Consider the following 21,681-nt stretch of genomic DNA (forward strand, 5'->3'; position numbering starts at 1 on the left):
GGGAAGGAGGGGGAGAGGGTGGGGAACGCTACCCCTGGTACCACTGTCACACCTCAGAACCCCATGGTTATGGAGATATCCATGGTTAAAGTTTTGAGGTTAGAAGAATTTCGAAAGTTAGAGGAACGCTTGGCTCCGGCGCTGCGGGAAGTGCAGCCCTTCCGCCCTTGCGTGCGAAAGCACGGCGGGCGAGGGCTGCCCTCCCTCCGCGCCTCCGCGGCACAAAAAAAAACACTCTAGGGGTAGGACAGACCAAGACCACGTGGACAGTGGGGTGCTCCGATTCGGTTTTGGGTATTTTTCGAATTTCTAAACCTATATTCTAGCACGCAATGTTACTAATTTTATTAGAATATTATGTCTGACGCGTTATTTTGTTTAAAAGTGTCGATTTGTCACACAATGCAAACAGTACGAGCTCAAAGGTATTATAATAGCTTTAAATTCTTCTTCTAACCTCAAAACTTTAACCATGGATATCTCCATAACCATGGGGTTTTGAGGTGTGACAGTGTTACCTTGTATATATTCCCCTACACCCTTCACCCTCCACACCCAATAAACCCCATAATTCGGTTTTTCTAATTCGGTTTTACCTAGTCTAGATCTTAGCCTAACCGAAAAATGGTTACAGTTTAACCAAATTTCTAAGTTTTTCTTAAATGTCCATAATTTTCAAACTGCATGGTGTAGATTTTTTTTCTGATTTTCCTCATGATAGTTACAATCAATCCTATCACCCCGTTTCGGCTTGACGTTGAGTTTTGGGACACCTGTATAATGCGAACTGAATATAAAAAAGCTAAATTTTTATTTATTCTTGTATATATAGCTCGATATTGAAACTTTTTTGGACGATGAGGATCAAAACTCGCATAGCTCTAAACACACTTATGATGTACAATCTCAACGAAAAAACGATAAAATTGCAGGTAATTTATGTTCAATAATAAATTTACATTAATCTTGATGCTATAAAAATATTTTTCTAACAGAAAGCATTATACACAACTCAGTGGCTTAGCGGAGGGGGGTGGTTAAGCTCGCTACGCCACTATACAACTCACCTTACTGAAAACTATCTTCTATATTTAGATAATGATTCGATTTGTTCACGAACCGTTAAACTTCGTTGCATCTCTTTTACGTCTTTTAATGAACTTTTATTGAATATTATTTTTTACAGATCTATGACCCATGGTCTAATACCAACTGTTATTTAATTATGTTACTTATATTTTTGTATATACAAATTTCAAGTAGGTAACTACTTTATATTTAGAAACCACGACCAGGCTTTCAAATACACATAGATACATAACATTTTTCAAGATATACCTAAATTAGAAACATTGAGACAATTGTTAGATTATCTTTTTAAGATAAGTAAGGAATAAGTAGGTATTTATTCTGTCAGTAACGACCGAAAAACACGCGAAAGAAGATACGTCGGATAATATAACCTCGATACTGCTGAAAACTTATGAAAGTAAGATGTATGACGAAGACGATACTTCTCAACCTACTTCATGTACTGCTCCTATAATTCCCACTGAAGCTACACGTAAGAAAAAGAGAAGAAAGAGGTACTGTGCCGTATAGTTTATTCGCGTTAAGGAAGTAGCGAGACATCGCTGTCATTTAACTTAGCGACGCACGCAAAATTAAATGGTAGTAACTTAGAACTCCTGTTTTAGTGGATTATTTTAACTGGCCAATTAACGCGAGAAGACTATAGATAATATGGAAGTTATGATTTTGTGATTGTGTCTTGTCCACCTTGCAACACGTACAAGTTATTTATATAGGACGATGAGTAAACGCAGTACGTACTCTATGTGCGGGAGGGGGGGGGGGGGGGGGTTGTGTTTTACTCGTAGTCAAGTATAACGCCGGCAAAGCACCCGCAACTCCTCTAATGTTGTAGATGTTCATCGGGGATTACCAATATGGCTACTCATTTATCAATATATAGTTGGCTTCGTCCGATCGTTTGCCTTCCTTATCATAAAATAATTGTGTTTGCAGGCAAACGAAGAAAAACCGACTTCAATTATATCGACAAGTAATACAACGTAGGTAGACGAAAAAATAGTCAAGTAAATACGCATTATCAAAGTTTACTCAAAATTTTGTAATCAGATCTCAATGAAATTTATATGTGACCACATGATAAACATTGGCTTTCGAGTAAATTAAAAATCATTAAAATCGGTACACCCAGTAAAAAGTTATGCGGATTTTCGAGAGTTTCCCTAGATTTCTCTGGGATCCCATCATCAGATAATTGTTTCCTTATCATGATATCAAACTAGGAAAATCTCCTTTCCAACAAAAAAAGAATTATCAAAATCGGTTCATAAACGACGGAGTTATCCCCGAACATACATATAAAAAAACATATACGGTCGAATTGAGTAACCTCCTCCTTTTTTGAAGTCGGTTAAAAATACATACGAAGTACTTTTATCTGCACATACGTATTATTTTAGATCTCAAATAACGATTTGTCTTACGAATTGTCGTTATGAATCAATACGAAAAGTAGCTAGTGCATTTGGTATGCGCGAAGTATCTGAAGACGAAGCTTGGAATTTTTATTGGACCGACATGAGCGTTTCTGTTGAACGAGCTAAAGAGATGAAAAGATTTCAACGTATCAACCACTTTCCTGGAATGCTTGAGATTTGCAGGTATTACTGATAAAGCAAACTAAAAACTTTTGAATCTAATTTTATTATGTTAGGTTCATAAATTTAACTAATTGGTATGTCGAACAGGAAAGACTTGTTAGCTAGAAATTTAAATAGAATGCAAAAGATTTATCCGAAAGAGTACAGTTTTTTTCCGAAAACGTGGTGTTTGCCTGCTGAGTAAGTTATATGAGTTAATTTCTTTATTTGTACAAATTTTTTTTTTTGAAATAAAATAAAAACGTTACATTTATCTTAATCTTTTATTAAATTATTAGTTTTGGGGAAGCTTTAAATTATAGCAAGTCACGCAAGAATAAAACATTTATAATAAAGCCGGAATGCGGTAGTCAGGGGCGAGGCATATATCTTACCAAATCTTTAAAAGATATCAAACCCACCGATAAACTTATTTGTCAGGTATTTATGTAAATTTAAAGTTAAGTTTAGCAGTTTTCCTTACCAGCGTTACACTATATCGCTATTTACATTTGACTTTTAATTGAACTTTGAACTAACTTTTTTTTTATGTCACTAGGTCGGCAAACAAGCGCACGGCTCACCTGATGGTAAGCAATTACCGTAGCTTATACACGCCTGCAACACCAGAAGCAACGCGAGCGCGTTGCCGACCCAATCCCCAATCCCCCCAGGAGCTCTGGTCACCTTACTCACCAACAAGAACACAATACTGCTTGAAAACAGTATTATTTAGCTGTGGTCTTCTGTAAGGTCGAGCTACTACCCCAGTCGGGCTGCTTCATATTTTGAGCAGAAAATTCATGCTGTGCCCTACCTCAGTTAATTATTAACTTTTTATTACTTTGTAATATTTACTTAGTTACTTATAAATTTTAGGTTTATTTATCAAAACCATATCTCGTGGATGGTTATAAATTTGATATCAGAGTATATACACTTATAACGTCTTGCGATCCTCTTAGGATTTTTGTGTATAATGAAGGTCTCGTCAGGTAAGTTATACCTAATGCTAAAATAACTGTAGTACTTATAAAAAATATGAATGCTACAACACTTAACCGCATAAAGATTATGAAACTACCCGCATCTGTTGTACGAGGTCTGAGCTGAAAAATATCTTGTTTCAAAATTATAGTAGAGATCGGGTAGAAATTAGCCGGTAGTTCCCAGGAGTCGTATGTTTTTGACGATAATTTTAAAAGCAACAGGGATCTGGTCATTATAATCCGATACTCTTAACGAACTGCTGAAGTTTGCAACGATAATTCTAAAAGCATTAAAGATCTGGTGAATATGTATCAGTAGTCCTAATGACTTGTTGTAAGTTCTCGACGATAATTATTCTAAGAGCTTTGACATCTAGTGACCATGAGCTGGTTAGTCCTAAAGAATCTTTGCAGGTTCGCGACGAGTCGTTACGCGGACCCTAATGCAAACAATACGACCAACGTGTTCATGCATCTCACGAACTACGCACTCAACAAGCACAGTCGAACTTACGTGTACGACTCCGAAGCGGGAAGCAAGCGGTTTGTTTTCTTTCACTTATTTATTATGTCAATAAACAATACAACTTATTTTACTTTATGCTTTAATAATGTTATATGTTAAATGTTCCGTTAAATGGGAAAGTTCTGGGAACCATTCTTTTTTTAAGTAAAACTTCTTTACGTACGCTTGACTTGGGGAGTAAGCTAGGGATTGCGCGACAAGAGCGTTATGATAAGAATGATAGGGTGAGGCGAACGGAAGTTGAGAGGGAGATATAATTTAATAAAGATAGAAAGAGAGAGTTACGTTAGTTGAATTTGACTTCAGTCGCTTAGTCTAAAGTGCACTTTATACCAAGCGACACGTTTTTTGGTCTCATTAATTGGTAAATGAATAAATCTGTCATTTAAGAATTTTTTAATAAAATAAATAAATATTTACACAATACACACACGGTCGTCTGTTCCTAAAGTAAGCAACTTAATGCTTGTGTTATAGGTAACAGCCGACTGGTATAGCTACATTTTTTTTTTCGATAAACATACCTACTTATAAATAATACATACATAAATATATAAATAAATATTTATATTACACCCCGACTTGGGGTGGGGATCGAACCCACAACCCTCGGAGCAGAAAGCAGGGTCACTACAAAGTGCGCCAACGGGCTAGGCGGGCTATATTCATCTAATATTTGTTTTTATCTAAGATTCTCTACTTAAAGTTCAAGGCTTGTCTATGATGACGGCTTCGCATACCATAAGCAATCATCTAATTTTTCTACCACTAGGGTTTCAAATAGACATGTGGTCCATCAGATGGTAAGCGGTTACCGTAGTAAACAGATTTCTTTAAAGCCAAGAGCATCAGAGCTTTCACTCACTCGTACCTTAACTTGTGAGGGTTATGTATTGTAAACTTACGTAACTTGTAAATCACAATTCATTGCCGACGTTAACCTTGCTCACCGCAGCGCATCCCTAGGAGCTCTAGAACTAGATTTTCACTAAATTCACAACAGAAACACAACACTGCTTAAAAACACTATTATATTTGCCTGTGATCTTTTTTAAGGTACTATTTCACAAGATAATGCGATTTTTATCCTGCCCCAACGTAAATTGAAAAGCAGAAATCTGGTTGATTAAATTGGCCGTAAAGAATAGTCTTACTAGTTATGGACTTACTGATATAACTTCCCAATTCATTACCCTACTTAAAAAATCACTTTTCTATAAACCAGGAAAATATCGACATTGAATAAAGTTCTGCTATCGCAAGGCGTAGATCTTGACCAGTTGTGGCACTCCATAGACCAAGTGATCGTGAAGACCATCATATCTGCTTGGCCCATACTTAAGCACAGCTACCACGCCTGTTTTCCGTCGCATGACATGGTTTCTTTATTTCAGTATTTAGTAATAAAGTAACCTTTTTTTTTCAAAATCATATTAGGCTTTTATAATTTATTACTTTCTAGCCTATTCAAGTATTTGAACACTTATTTACCTAATTTGTTTAATTTAGACGTTAGATATAGTTAGAAGGATTTATTTGTATTTCTATTTTTTTTGTTATAAGTTGTATATATTTAACTTTTTCTTCAGGTTCATGCTTGCTTCGAGATACTGGGCTTTGATATTCTTCTGGACCATAAGCTTCATCCTTATATTTTAGAAGTAAATTCTATTATCGATTGTTCTATAACCATATAAGTTTTATGTCTCATTATAAAAAATGGATTAAATGATGGTCTTCGCAGAAATATGTCATTTTGGGGTAAAACGTGTTTAATCTATAGTTAATATATATTTTCAGGTAAATCACTCTCCAAGTTTTCATACAGACACGCAACTTGATCGGGAAGTAAAGGAGAGCTTGCTAACTGACACATTTACCATGCTAAACATCTGGCAGTGTGATAAAAAGCGTGTTCTGGAAGAAGACCGTAAGAGAATAAGAGAAAGGCTGCTACAGACAAACAAGTAAGTTTATTTTGATGATGATAATGATGTCTCGAAGTAATTATTTTTATTATATAAAAAAATAAATTAGTTCCATGGTAAGTAACAACCAAAAAATTTGTAGATTTGCTGAGTATACACCAATGGAAGAAAAAGAATCAGAAAGAAGTCCTTGGCAGACTCAAATTCAGTGGGAAGAAACACATTTGGGTAACTTTAGGTAAAAATGGTTATACCCGTTTCTTCGTTCCTATATTATCTATACTCATGTCCTATAAATGCAAAAAGATAAAAATTGAAGATTACAGAAATTATTCATTTTAGAGATTGAGATTTGAGATATTGTTACGTTTTCTGAAATATCTATAACTTTCAAAAAAATATTGAACTGGTTCAGCTGATCTCGAGTTTTGAGCTTAGCAAAACACTTTGCTATTTAATTTTATTTATTAATATAGATAGATTATGTATATAGGTACTGTCGATATTTTATTACAGGATATAAATATAAAAGGAGAATTATGCCTATTAAGAAGAAGCGGTTACCGTAGCCCACAGAGGCCTGCAAAATCAGAATTATCGCAAACACATTACCGACCCTTAGACCCGACCGACCGATTGACCGAGCTGTGATCTTCTATAAGTTGAGGTACTTCTAGGGTTGCCAACCATACTTTATAATAAAGTATTCTACTTTATTTTTGGTAAATATACTTTATACTTTTGCATACAAATAAAGTATATGAAAATACTTTATTTTCAATCTTTATTGTGATGCGTGAAACAAAATACTCATTATGGGTACTTAACTATTTAACGGTACACATAAGGTAAAACGGATGATGGAAAGGATTTAAAATTACTGAACGAAATGTTCGATGTCAGATGTGGTGTTTTGAATGTGACAGGACAGGTGACAATCTGACATTTGTCACAGATGTCACTACTCACTATCAACGATATTGTAGAAAAATTGACCGTTGGCTTTGTTTATATGTAGTTAAGGAATCAATAGTTGGAAAAATGGTTTGACCTTAGCGAAGATAACTGGCTTTCAATACTTCCTAACGTGTCCTTAAAAAATGCGGTTAAATTTGAACATTTTGAAATGATAAATATAAAAACTAAATTACAAGACGGATTAAATATTAAGATGCAGGATATATATTGCGAATGTATAAGACCTAAAGAGATCCAAAAACAAATCACTAATGATGATAAAGAATTTTCAGTGAAAAGTACAGTTGAAAAATGGCAATATATACTTAAAAATGCACCTGATAGCTTACCAAATATAAAAAAAAAATCTTACTTACTCTCTGTTCCCACTACTTAAGCTTTCACTGAAAGGGTTTTTTTAGTAATGAATCTAAAGTAGCGAGAAGAGAGAAATATAGCGTCAATAAATTTAATTAGAAACGAATTTTTATTTATATAAATATAAATATTGATTGTTAAACAAGTTTGAAACATTTAAACATAAAAAAAAATTGTTAGCATGTGCTAAAGGCACACAAAAATACGTTTTTAAAGCAATAAAAACATAAAATTTGAAAAATACTTTTTTTTTCTTCCAAATACTTTATTTTTTCCTATCCAAACCATTTTATACGTTTTTTTTGTCAAAAAAAGTTGGCAACCCTAGGTACTTCCCCAGACGGGCTGCTCCAGATTTTGTGAAGGATGTTTCCTACTGTGCCCCTCAATGAATCTTACCGATAGAATTAGATTACTTAGTTAGGTAGTTCCGGTTGCCATAACCGGTTACCTAAAAAATGTCTTGTATCACAGACGCGTGTACCCTGCGGGTGCGCAATATGCAGCACTGTTTCAGCAACCTGCAGGGTCACTGTACGCAGGAACAGCAGCATCACGGGCACGTGGAGATTACACAAGAGTCCAACGAGAGGAGTTCCAGGTAGCTCTACTACTTAGCATCGATTTACATTGCTGTGAAGCGGTGTCCTGTAGTGGACTGTAGTAGAGACTGCGTGTTGGCAAACGCATTGTGCGTGGAGACTGCACACGCGGTCAACGAGAGAAGTGCCAGGTATAATCTAGCCTCGATTAAGAGTGGTATCGTAGTCGTGTCTTGGGCTAGAGACCGCATAATGGTAACGCAGTGTGGACCACTTTTTGGCTTGGACCGACGATTTGTGAAAGATTGTCGGTAGGCTGGATGTGGATTGCGGAAAACACCTAAAAAGCATTATTAATATATATTTGCTAAATGTATCTACGTGAAGAAGTTTATTTCATCCTAACCAGAAAAAAATATATTTTTACAGCAAACGAAAGAAAAGGCGGAGGCCTTGAAGAAGCCTTCACAACCGAAGCCTAAAGAGGGTGAGAAGAAGGACAAGCAAGAAGATGGGACTGGGGCTACAAATAGTAATGATGATAAGATAAAACCACGTCCAAAAGAAGTCAAACGCAAGGAAAAAGAGAAAGAAGACAAAGGAAAACTCGTCGCCAAGTCTTCTCTGGCCCAACAATCGGTAATTACAATGATTTATATAACAGAGATGTAAACAACATACAACTGGTTGTTAAAGACCTAAACTGATATACGTTTTAAACGACTTGATTACTTAGTTGGTGCAAAAAACCTAATCTTAAACACGAAAAACTACTGATACGAAAAACGTACTATTATAGCACCTTATAAATTTTCAAGTGAAAATAGCACGAAGTAACAAAAATTATTGGGCTGTTTTCAAAATCAATTCGGGATACAGAATAATGCTCGATGAGCTGTACCTATATTTAGCATGGCTGCTATAAATATTTGAATGTAGAAGGGACATTTAAACACCATAGTTGCGACAATTAATCAGTACTAACAATTAGAAGTAATATCTTTAGCTATCTAAAAAGGTCACTACGCCAGAAGAAAAAGAAACAAAACCTCCATACGTGCTGTGTTCGTACGAGCCTGACCCCATCGTGGAAAAAGAAGAAAGAGAACGCGTGAACCTACTAGCGCAGCGTGATTTCCTCATACGGAGTTATGGCATGCTGGAACAGGTATTTGGAAACGTTGATAATTGTTAAAAATAATTTGATAGCTAAAGCATACTATTCGGTTCAAGATTATATTAACTATAAATATGTGTGGATTTAATGGTACTGTAGGTAGTGGAAGATATTACTAATTTATTTTATCATAGAACACAGTTTTAAAAAAAAAAGATAACTGCGGAGCTTCTTGCCGATTCTTCTCTGCAGAATTTACATTCCGAATCTGTTGTAGCATGGGTGTATTTACCTAGGTCCAAAATTGCCACGGCCTGGGGCGATATTCTGCGAGGGGCGGCGCAAGCCAAGCATAGCGTACTAGGATGTGAAAAATCAATCGATTTGAAAATTCTCGATCCAGGTTTTACGTGGTTTAAAAAACCTTACTGTCATTCAGACAACTTTGGCACCCCATTGATTCGAAATGTTTTATAGCTTATACAGAATAAGATAATAGTTGTATGCGACATACCTATTCAGAGACTACAGGAACTGGATTTCTCTAATAGTTAAATCTTAATATTTTATCGGCCTTTTACTAAGCTTTGGATTAAATTAATTTCTTTTTCCCTATAGATTTACTTGGTAATGAAAAAAATGGGTACCTTAAGGCCTGAAGATGAAAGAAAGTATGGCGTTTATGGCCGTCTATCAGTAGTGTCCCATTCTCCAAAGGTAATATTGTACTTATTATAAGTATATGCATGTGAAAATTATTATTCTTTTATGTCGCGATAGAAATATGACGCTGGCTTGCAATAAAAGTTATTGTCTTTCATTTTCTAACAAGTATAGATTTCATATTCAAAGGAAGACAGTCAGGAAAAAGGCGTGTAAAAGTAGCTTTTGTTTGTAAATTGTTAAAAAATAATATTTATATAATATGATAGGCATTTCATAATAGTCTTAATTTTTTTAACCGACTTCCAAAAAGGAGGAGGTTCTCAATTCGACTGTATTTTTTTAAATCGAAAGGTGGTGTTTGTCAATTGGTCCCATTTAAATTTATTTGAGATCTAACAACTACTTTTCGAGTTATATCTAATAATGCGTTTTTACTTGACGCTTTTTTCGTCGACCTACGTTGTATTATACCGCATAACTTTCTACTAGATGTACCGATTTTGATAATTCTTTTTTTGTTGGAAAGAGGATATCCCTAGTTTGGTACCATGATAAGGAAACCAGGATCTGATGATGGGAAACCAGAGAAATCGGGGGAAACTCTTGAAAATCCGCAATAACTTTTTACTGAGTGTACCGATTTTGATAATTTTTAATTTAATCGAAAGCTGATGTTTATCATATGGTCACATATAAATTTTATCGAGATATGATAACTACTTTTTGAGTAATCTTTGATAACGCGTACTTACTTGACTATTTTTTCGTCGATCTACGTTGTATTACTCGTCGATGTAATTGAAGTCGGTTTTTTTTCATTTGCGAGCAAACAAAATTATTAATATTATTTTTTGCAGAAACTGATGTAATAAACACTATTACATTTGATTTAGAATATGGATATGCTCAAAGAGAAAAGATAAAAAAAATTAAGTAGCTGCAGAAGCCTGAAGTAAAGCAGTCAATTAATAAAAATAAAAGAAAAACGGTTAGTTTTGTTCTTGTTAACCAAAGGAACAGATTTTTGTCGATCCATAACAAAAGAATCCTTCGTTGTCTGGATTAGTATTGATTGTTTAGTTCTATATTAACCAATTTCAAACATGTCTCGTCCTGAGCGGCAAATGAAGACATCACAAGGAAACCTTAGAAATATTAGAAGAAATAATTCAGATTATAACACAGTTCACAATGAAGAATCCCAGTTTAATACCTTAATTTTTAGGACGCTAAAAGTTCATTTAAAATTTCTAGTTTTATTATTTTTGGAAGTTATACTGTTACAATGTGACGTCATTAATACGTATGCGCAATGTTTGTAAAAAGAAGTATTTTGAATAAAAAATCTTATTTACAGATCGAATTGTACTGAAGCGAATGTTTAATGAAAACTCTCGTAACTTTTAATTTTCAAACACTTTTATTAAAATTGATATATGTATTTATTTGTTTCTTTCAAGCTTTGTCTTGTTTCTATAAATAAATAAAAATGTGCATTAAAATTGTTTGCATAAAAATTAATAAATACTAAAGAATATATTATTTTTATGAATTAAAGTATTTAAATGAAATAATAAGACTTTTTATCAAATATATAATTCCATATCATTTGTCTTACAAATTAATCTTAACATATGAAAGTTGACTTCTTCAGAGTCCAGCTTTTATTTATTCACCCTTCAATATATGCACAAAAACACAGTCTTATTTATAAAATTCATTAACTATACCTCTGTTTAATTGCACGTTCATCTTATATGCATTTTGATATAATATCAATCATCTTAGGTAGTGACATTATGCCAAGATAATTTATGGGAAATTTTTATACATTTTTTATAAAATGAAATGTTAAAATTGAAGTTTCTTAGCGAGCAAGCCTCCATCAATATTATCAAGTAATTTTCTTTTGAGCGATGGTTTCTCTGTTTCTATTTTTGTTATGTTTGAAGGCATCGGCAGTTTCGATCCCACTGATGGCGCAGGTTTGTTGCTAAAGATAAAAAAAAACAAAACCTTCTAAGATTACTAATAAACATAATTACACTAAACAAAATAATAAATAAATAAGGTGGTTCTTTCCATCTCACTTCTGCGAATTTTTGATTAATTGAAATATGGGATCAGACAAATTTTTAGAAAGCATTTAAAATTAATCTTTACAGATACTTATTTCCTTAAAAAATAAAATTTTATTTATTTATAGGCTACTCAAAATTATGTTTTAATATTGTTTGTTTAAAAATCCCGCCAAAACGCCACGTTATGTCATCTGAGAGCGCATGACGTCATTTGTGGTAATAACAAAGGGCGCGTCCCACCTAAGGCCCACAACGCCATAGATCACGACCGCTGAAATTGCCGTTCCACGTAAAAACGCCGCGAGCGTTGTGGGCGAATATTTGGGCGCTGTCAAGTGTCAGGTGTCAGCTGTGTGCTCGCAATATGGCGGCTTGGTGAAAACATGATGTGGGCGTTGCGGACGCTTAGTGGAACGTGGCCAATGCTTGATCCTACATTTTATACGCAATAGATGGTGATTTAGTACAGATAAAAAATATGGTAACCAACAACATTGTTTTCTTCATTTAAAAATATTTAAATGAATTATGTTAAATTATTATTTGATAAATAATCGTAAAACAAGAAATATTTATTTTATCTCAGTACATTATAGATTTTAAACTGATTACTGTCTGATCTCCTGTTGTAGCAATTAAAAAAAGACAAACGTTGAATAATATATAAGGTCTGTTTTTTTGGAATTGTCCTAATTGGTAAACAAATATGGCGTACTTATGACCACAGACAATTAGAGTATAGTGTAGCTTAGTGAAGTGACACAAAGAGCAAATGAATGAACAATATCAATAAGCCATAGACAAAGTAAAATTAATTTTACATCGAAATATTTAATGATACCATATTGCTGAAATTATTTCAAAAACTAATAATATATTAAATAATTTTGCTAAGAATTAGTAGAGGTACAGAATTACGAAAAAAAAATATTAATCGAGCATCGAGCATAAAAGGCAACAAAGGGGACTGTCCATTTTGGCCCAAGGTGAACAGAATTCATACAAAAAAACAAATATACCAATAATTTTCATAAATTAAATCATGTTTATTCGTGAATTGCAGTTTTATCAATATAAACTGATGAAAAGTTTATTTAATAAGTATTTTAATTCATTAATTATATACTTCTAGTTTATTTTCGGTTGGTGATTTGATTACAACACGTTGCCAGTCTTAAACAAACAATTATTATTAACGAACAATCGATTTTAAAATATTATTAAATCAATTATTTGTTAAAATCGATTAAAAGTATTGTTAAATCGAATTAATAAGAAAAAAGTCTAAAAAAAGTCTATAAAAGTGTATTTAGTAAAAAAACATTTAACTTTGGTGAAAAATAAACTATTTTAGAAACATTGTTATTGACTAAATAAAAAGCAAGCAATTAATTATATTAAATTCGATTATCGATTTAATCGATTTATTTGTTTATTGAAAATATTATTTATTATGGCAACCCTAAACTACAGACTTTTGTTTCATACATTCATTTGACTTGGATGTTGCTTTCATGGTGATATAGCAACCTACTGTAAGGTTTTCCGTCAACCGAGAATTCATCACTACTGCGACGTAAAATACACAGTAGGCATATTCATAAGTAGGAAAATATATTTTGTATTTATTTTATATGTAAACAATAAAGGTCAGGCAAAGAAGCCACAAAAAAATATTATTGCAACTGCATGGTTGGTCGACGGACAGTAGGTTGTTGTGGCCATGTCATGAAATTATTTGGTTTTTGGGCTGAAAAAGGTTTCAAGATTTTATAAATCTACCTGCCTAGTTTTTAGATAACATTCTGTTAACGTACGAATCCGATTAGTAAAACAAAAATAACAAAACAATGATTTTTTATTTCAGAAACCTTCTTGTAATTATCCACAAAAAAACAAAAAATGAAACACCTGGATACAAAACTATATCATTTTTCTAATTCATACTTGTTAGTACTACTAACTTAATATATAATTATTATTTATTCTCAGTGACTGTCCACTCGGGGCCGAAACCCCCATACAAAGTGGACAGTCCCCTATATATTTCGTTTATGTGATATGGTCGGTAAAAAAAAAGCCAAAAATAAAATTTACAACAAAATAAAGGGGCCGCCTGTGTCTAAAAAAAGTCGACCCTATTAATATTATTGTCACATTATTTGTATTTACTATGAATAAAAAACCTTGCGCCGGCGGCACACTCTCTCTAACATCTAAAAAAGGACTAATAACATTGTACTCCACGAAGCTCTCATTGGGTAATCTTAAGTCTCATCCTAAAGTCTCAAAATTTTTTCCTGTGAAGTACAGTAAACGTTTATGCCGTTGCTATGTGGTATACTTTAATATTATATGGGATAGCATTAAAAATGTTCAGGATGAAATTGATATTCAGAAATATTCATAATATAAAATAAAACCTTTACAATGAACACTTTACCATAAATGATTGACATTTGCAATATTTTGTAAGCATTTTTTTTGTGCGCTCAACATAAAAAAAAAGAAGAAAAAAAACAATTAATAACAAAATACAAATAAATAACAAATCGCTTTACTGTAATATTATTTAACAAGTTATAATTCGTGAAATTTTAAAATATAGTTAAAGAACATGGCCTATTTCATCGCTCATGCTGTTCATTCACTTATACTCATTCACTTCTAAAAATATTATGACCACATCCCTATTTGCCTTATAAAAAAAGATATTGAAATGTCATATTCGAAAATATTAGTTATCTGTACTCTCGGAATTCGTATTTTGTAGTTTTTATGTGTTTAAAATGATAAATTGATATTTGTTTTTAGTGAAATAAATAGTAAATGGAGTTTTACAAATGTCCGTAAGCTAATATGTTGTGAAAGTGAGTGATAAATGCGGAAAAAACGTGAATTACGATTGACAGCGGTTTGTTTACCAATTAGGACTCTTCCAAAAAAACAAGATATAATTATATATATTTTATAGAAACATAATATTTTATTGATTTCAGACAAGGAAGAAGATGTATATTTATATAGTTTTTAATTAAAATTAAAATATTGCCACAAAGATTACATTAATTATAGAATTAAAAGATATTTTACAAAGTAGAAACGAGAGCTGTTCAAATAAGTACTAGAACAAAAAATAATAATATAAGTTATATCACATAAGGTTACAAATGTCTGAGTGTGAATGTTTGTTTGTTTGTGTATGTGTGTGTGTGGATGTTTAAATTTTTGAACAAATGTATATAATATAGTCTATACTGTACCTAAAATAAGGCATTTGTAATGCCTGAGTGCAATCGCAGCGTCGAGGTGGATATAATGCAAGCAGGCTCTCCATCAGTTGGATCAAATCATCTGATGCAGCACTGAATATATGTCGTAGTTGCTGGGCAGGAAACTGTTTATATTGAACATAATCTGTCAAAGTCTTCATACCCTGACAAAAAATAATAAATTTAATGTAGATACATTAAAATAATTGTATAAAGTTGACAGTTCTTTTATTCATTTGAACCCACTAATATCAGGAACAACTGGTTTGAATTGAAAAATTCTTTTTGTTGGATAATGCATTTACCGAGGTTATAGGCTTGATTTATAAGCGAAATCATATTTTAATGTACACTTTTTCATCAAATTAACAAAGATGGAACTGCTGAGCACAGCTAGTTAGTAAAAAAAAAACAATAACTACAAGTGTCTCTGTATCTAAAATACAAGTTTATCATATTAGTTTAGCGATAATTACATATAATATTATATGACAATATTACAATGGGATATCACTGATGCTTTTTAACAACAATAGATGGCAAACAAGCCACCTTTCATACCACAGGAACACGATGCTGCTTGAGGAGCATTGTTATTTAGTTGTGATCTTCTGTAAGGTTGAGATATTTTCCCAGTTCAGTTGTGTTTGAGCAAGATGTTTCCTGCTGTGCCTTAGGGCTCAAAAGTATTAAAAACACATAATTGTACTACTAGAACTTACAGGCCATGTCTCTTCTGTAGGTGTACCAAATACTTGGAAGATACGAGATAGTTGATCGAGATCTGACTCTCCTGGTAAGAAGGGCACTCTGAGCAATAATTCAGCAAGTATACAACCCACTGCCCACATGTCCACTCCGGTCCCATATTGTCTTGCTCCAAATAAAAGCTCAGGTGATCTGTATCAAAAACCAATTAGGTTAATAGGAGATGTAGTGACTATTGTTTTGTATTTGGAGTAATATTCAATGTTTTAAAATAAAATTGTATATTATCTAAGATGGAATAAAAAAAAAATTGTCATATAATAATGCCATTCTCCTAATAAATTACAAATAAAAAACGATTTTAATTATAATATATTTTGTATGTGAAACTAGTATGGAAAATTGCTTAATCCTTTTCAGTGTTCAATTCTTTACCTGTACCATCTTGTAACTACTTGATGTGTGTTTATTCTGGTGGGTGATCCAAATGCCTTTGCTAAACCAAAATCACCAATTTTCAATATTCCCTCTCTATTAATAAGTAAGTTGTTAGGTTTTAAATCTCTGTGTAATATCCAATTTTGATGTAAGTATTCCAAACCTGCAAAAATATTTCAAAATAAAATGAACACACTACTCGATAAAAAGGTGTTAATATTTAGTTGTTTTTGTCTCTTTTTAACATTTTAACACTCAATATATTCTTTAATTGGAGTGGGTGCAATTCACTGAAAGTAATTTGATTTATTAATTCTCTATTTCGGATAATCAGATTCAATACCATTTGCTAAGTATTGTTGATGCTAGCTCGGAAAATGCGTGCGGTTCAGAAGACGGTGATGCGAGTGAGAATGACGATCATGTTCCGGTGTCATCGGAGAAAGAGGACATTACTTAAAATTATGAAAGTAGTGACGGCGAGGAAGTGTCGCTGGCTCATGTTTGGCTGGCTAATTGTTGAGAGATAAGAATGGACATGTTTGATTACCTATTTAACCATATTCGAGTTAAGCGCCGTGGAGAAATAATATGCGATTATTCAGCGACTTGGGAGAAGCAACGCTATAAGTATCGAAATGATAGCGAACAAATAGAAGCAATAATAATTTTATTTAGCCACCAATTATTGATTCAGTTGTGTTATGTAAATAATTGTTTGCTCGCAAACGAAAAAAAGACCGACTTAAATTACCTCGTAGTAATACAACGTAGATCGACGAAAAAATAGTCAAGTAACTACGCGTTATCAAAGATTACTCAAAAAGTAGTTATCAGATCTCGATAAAATTTATATGTGACCACATGATAAACATCAGCTTTCGATTTAATTAAAAATTATTAAAATCGGTACACCCAGTAAAAAGTTATTGCGGATTTTCGTGAGTTTCCCTCGATTTCTCTGGGATTCCATCATCAGATCCTAGTTTCCTTATCATGGTACCAAACTAGGGATATCTACTTTAAAACAAAAAAAGACTTATCAAAATCGGTACATCCAGTAGAAAGTTATGCGATATAATACAACGTAGGTCGACGAAAAAAGCGTCAAGTAAAAACGCATTATTAGATATAACTCGAAAAGTACTTGTTAGATCTCAAATAAATTTAAATGGGACCAAATAACACACACCACCTTTTGATTAAAAATTTTTTGTCGAAATCGGTCCACCCAGTCAAAAGTCTGAAGTAAGTAACATACATAAAAAAAAATACAGTCGAATTGAGAACCTCCTCCTTTTTTGGAAGTCGGTTAAAAATGCATAGTTGCTCTAGTAACACCAGATCTTGGCTACTTTGATACGACTATGGCATGCTGGATCAATGGCATCAATTCTATGGTGTTATTATATTATATTGACGCAAAACCAAAAACTTCTGCTAATAAATACTGGAGCAGTCATTTCAGGAAATTTGTTCTTCTAATTCCTGAAATGACTATTTCAGGAAATTTGTGTTACAATTGGCGGAATTGCACATAAGGTGTCTTATGAGTGAGTACAAATATGCCTCAAGAATTAGGAGTCACTTTACGTGATATTCTAAAAACAGAATAAAAAAGTAAAAACTTTTTGTGCAAATTGTTTTCAGCCCGCTTTCACTGGACACCGTAAGGATATTTGCTTATTCTGCATTAAAAAAAAATGCTACATTACAGATGCCATAATTAAAGACTATTTTCTAATTATTAATGGTACAAGTGAGAGATGTCATAATATTTAACTTAACTTTCTTACACAATGCTGTTTTATTTGTGTTTCAAAATAAAATGTGTATAACAGTCTCATTTACACTTCCTCATACTTTTTACACTCACACAAAGGTTTAACCAAATTGAAACAAAAAACAATTCATATAGTAAATAAGTAGTTTTCACACTTATTTCATTGGTAGATTTTGTTGTCTATGAGACTTTTTTTTTTTTTTTTTTTTTTCTGGTTTTAATCATGCAATCGGCTGGTAGGCCATGAGCAGATGCGGTGTCGGTCTATCATGTGTAGGGTGCAACTCCCATCGAAGTTCAGCCCTCTAGTATGCTACAGCCAATCAGGTTGACCAGCCGTCTTCATCGTCAAACATGTCCCGTCGCTTTTTCAGACGGCGATTACTTTCCGGTATCGTCAGCTGACCCGCAAGTTGATTTGGGTGTTTCTGCAATCGTGTTTTGTATCTACGACACGAGAAAGCTACTTCCTCTTTGATGGTTGTAATGTGGAGCAGTTCATGGAGTTCCGAGGTTTTGAGGAACCATGGCGCGTTCGACATCTGCCGTAGTATGCCATTTTGCGCTCTTTGTAGTACCATCAAATTAGAGGCGCTCGCTACTCCCCACAGTTGTATGCCGTAGGTCCAAATCGGCTTTAGAACGGCTTTGTAGATGAGCAGCTTGTTGTCGATGCTCAGCTTTGAGTTTCGACCCATAAGCCAATGGAGATCCTTGAACTTTAGGTTGATTGCATCCCTTTTCGTTAGAATGTGTTTCTTCCAGGTGAGTCTTCGGTCAAGATGCATGCCTAGATACTTGACAGTGTCATGTTGTGGGAGCTGTGTGCCATTTAGGGTGACCGGTGGACAGTTCTCCTTGCGAAGCGTGAAAGTAACCTGAATGGATTTGGTGGTGCTAGCTGACATTCTCCATTTGGCCAACCATTCTTCTATCTCGTTAAGAGAGTTTTGGAGTATAGATGACGCCTCAGTCGGACTTTCACTCGACGCCAATAAAGCTGTATCGTCCGCGAAGGTTGCAACAGTAACGTCCGAGCCCTGTGGTAAATCCGACGTGTATATAGTGTACAAAACTGGTCCCAGGACGGAGCCCTGCGGTACGCCTGCCGTTATCTCGTAGAATTTCGATGTGGAATCGTTCTCTCTCACCTGAAATATTCTATCAGAAATGTATGATTTCAGTACTCCAAAGAAAGGGTGAGGCAACAATGACTTTATTTTGCACAGCAACCCCTTGTGCCAAACTCTATCAAAGGCTTGTTGTATATCCAAGAAGACAGCTGAACAATATTCGCCCCTCTCAAATGAAGATCTTATTTTTTTGCAAACTCTGTGGACCTGTTCTACGGTTGAGTGTTCTTTCCGGAATCCGAACTGATGGTTGGGGACGATACGATTTTGCAACAGAACCTTGCTAAGTCTCTGTAGAAAACATTTTTCAAAGAGCTTTGACATAGTCGGCAACAAACTAATAGGCCTGTAAGAAGCGACTTCGTGTGCAGGTTTGCCAGGTTTGTGTATCATTGTAATCAGGGACACCTTCCAGAGTTCCGGGAAGTGTCCCACCCTCATGATGGCATTAAACAGCATGGTGAGGTAGACTATTCCTTTACGTGGCAGTTCTTCAAGGACCCTCCTATCAATGAGGTCGTAACCTGGTGCTTTGTTGTTCGCTAGACATTTGATTTGCCGGGCTATCTCTCCCGGCGTAACCAACTTTAGATGGCGATCAAGTTGGAAATCCTGGCTGAGAATAGCGTCAATGTCCGACTCGTCTGCATCAGGCATATTATTCGGCTTAAACACTTCGCTTAGATGTTTTGCGAAGGTTTCCGCTTTGCTTTGTGCGGTCCTAGCCCAGCTACCATCTTCTTTCCGTAGAGCAGGCTTGTGGTGTAATGGTCTATTAAAGTTTATGAGACTTAATTTATAAAATACTAGCTTTTACCTGCCCCGCGGCTTCACTCGCATTGAATTTTTTTAAAAATAAAAAGTATCTTATGTTATTTCTAATAGCATCAAAAATATGTGTACAAAGTTTCAAAATGATCGGTTCTATAGTTTTCGCGTAAAAGCGTAATAAACAAGCTTACATTCACATATATAATATTAGTAGGGATATATAATATTTATTATTAAGTTTTAGCTCACAAATCTTAAATGCAAAGTCAACTTCTTGAAAGTCAGCTCTCTGAAATCTGTGTTTGTGAGAAGGAAGAGATCTTCATAGGGAGATTAAAGACAATAAAATTAAGACTAAAGTCATTTAATTACTATAATTCTGAATCTCAAATAATAATAAAAAAATTTACTACAAAATAATTGTAAATTTTATACCTGTTAAACAAATGAATAGTAAATTATTCAATATAACTATATAACATAAACCTTATGTACTTCTTGATTAATAATGTTAATGTACTACAAAGGTACAAACTCAACTGTATCTATAGCATCACTACAACCCGAATCCATACAAAAACATTTCAAGAGATTTTTATTTCAGTGTGGATAAGCATGATAGTCAAAAAAGTTTACATAGACTTAGAATTTGAAGACAAAAATAAAAAATAGGATTACAGGAATATGTTCTAAATGTCAGTAGGACATTTATATTATAGCCATTTCATGCTATGTTTCTACTAATTTAAATTTTCATAATGTTCTTTTTGGCATGTAACATTTAGTTTAAGTTACCGTAAGTAGTAAGTGTAATGTTATATTATAAGTAATTAGCGGTTTAAATAGTTTACTACTTTCAAAGATCATTTAATTTTTTAGTTTAATGTATACGCTTCTGCTTACCTTTTAAAGTCATAATCATGTATGCCTTTACATTGGCCGGTGTAAGTACAATATTGTTATCCTTTACAATTATTTCTAAGTCAGTATCCATAAAGTCAAACACTAAAGAAACATTCGATTTTTGTCCGAATACGTCTGCAAGTACAATTTTTATTATTAGAAATGAATTAGTGTTTATAAAAATCTGAGTTTAAGAGGTTACTTATCAAAATATTTCATGGTATTTTGTTAAGTAGTTTCACAAATACTAATTTGTGTGGTAAGATTAAACAACTTTTTTTACCTAGAAGTCCAATGAGGTTGATATGTTGTAATTCTTGTAGCAATTTGATTTCTCTGAGAGCTGTTCTGTTAATACCATCCTGTGCCTCCAGTCTTGAACCAATTTTGATTTTTTTCACAGCAACAATTTTGTCAGTTTTCACATCTCTCGCTTTATATACGGTCGCGAACTGAAACATTTATTGTCAATTGTATTACAATAATAAACAAAATATGTTTGTGACAAATGAAAACATTAATTTGATAAACATACCTGACCCTCTCCCAAAAAGTCTATCTTTTCATAACGTAACGTAGGTTCTTCCATTGTTCATTTAATATAAATTAACTAATTTATGTACTCAAGCCGTACTTTAAATAAGCATATTATGTCAAAACAACATCATTTTAATGAAATAGCTCTCATTTTATATAATTTATGTTAGGAAAACAGTTAATTACTGATATCAAATGTCTAGCCGAATGAAATTCAAAATTTGACGTTTAACGTTATTGGTCACCCTAGTTGGTCACTGTTAACCATTTTCTCTGTGGT

At 33.6% G+C, this 21,681-nt stretch overlaps 2 protein-coding genes across 2 annotated transcripts; one reads left to right on the forward strand and one right to left on the reverse strand.

The window, feature by feature from the left end:
- Window positions 1-857: 857 nt before the first annotated feature.
- Window positions 858-11,216, forward strand: LOC123658901 (tubulin polyglutamylase TTLL13-like). The gene is made up of 16 exons (XM_045594191.1): window positions 858-932; window positions 1,402-1,586; window positions 2,493-2,693; window positions 2,781-2,873; window positions 2,972-3,113; window positions 3,552-3,667; window positions 4,076-4,204; window positions 5,413-5,566; window positions 5,777-5,848; window positions 5,988-6,154; window positions 6,258-6,353; window positions 7,925-8,051; window positions 8,422-8,631; window positions 8,999-9,160; window positions 9,728-9,826; window positions 10,633-11,216. The coding sequence occupies exons 1-16, from the start codon at window positions 858-860 to the stop codon at window positions 10,642-10,644; spliced, it is 2,040 nt and encodes a 679-aa protein (XP_045450147.1). The 3' UTR covers window positions 10,645-11,216.
- Window positions 11,217-11,355: 139 nt separating this feature from the next.
- Window positions 11,356-21,453, reverse strand: LOC123658902 (cyclin-dependent kinase 7). The gene is made up of 7 exons (XM_045594192.1): window positions 21,400-21,453; window positions 21,148-21,316; window positions 20,865-20,999; window positions 16,272-16,437; window positions 15,851-16,028; window positions 15,120-15,292; window positions 11,356-11,768 (listed from the first exon to the last, which is right to left on the reverse strand). Exons 1-7 carry the CDS (start codon window positions 21,451-21,453, stop codon window positions 11,627-11,629), a joined length of 1,017 nt encoding a protein of 338 aa, XP_045450148.1. The 3' UTR covers window positions 11,356-11,626.
- Between the last annotated feature and the right edge of the window lie 228 nt (window positions 21,454-21,681).

This window comes from Melitaea cinxia, chromosome 13 (assembly GCF_905220565.1).
Source record: "Melitaea cinxia chromosome 13, ilMelCinx1.1, whole genome shotgun sequence".
NCBI classification, from domain to species: Eukaryota; Metazoa; Arthropoda; class Insecta; order Lepidoptera; family Nymphalidae; genus Melitaea; species Melitaea cinxia.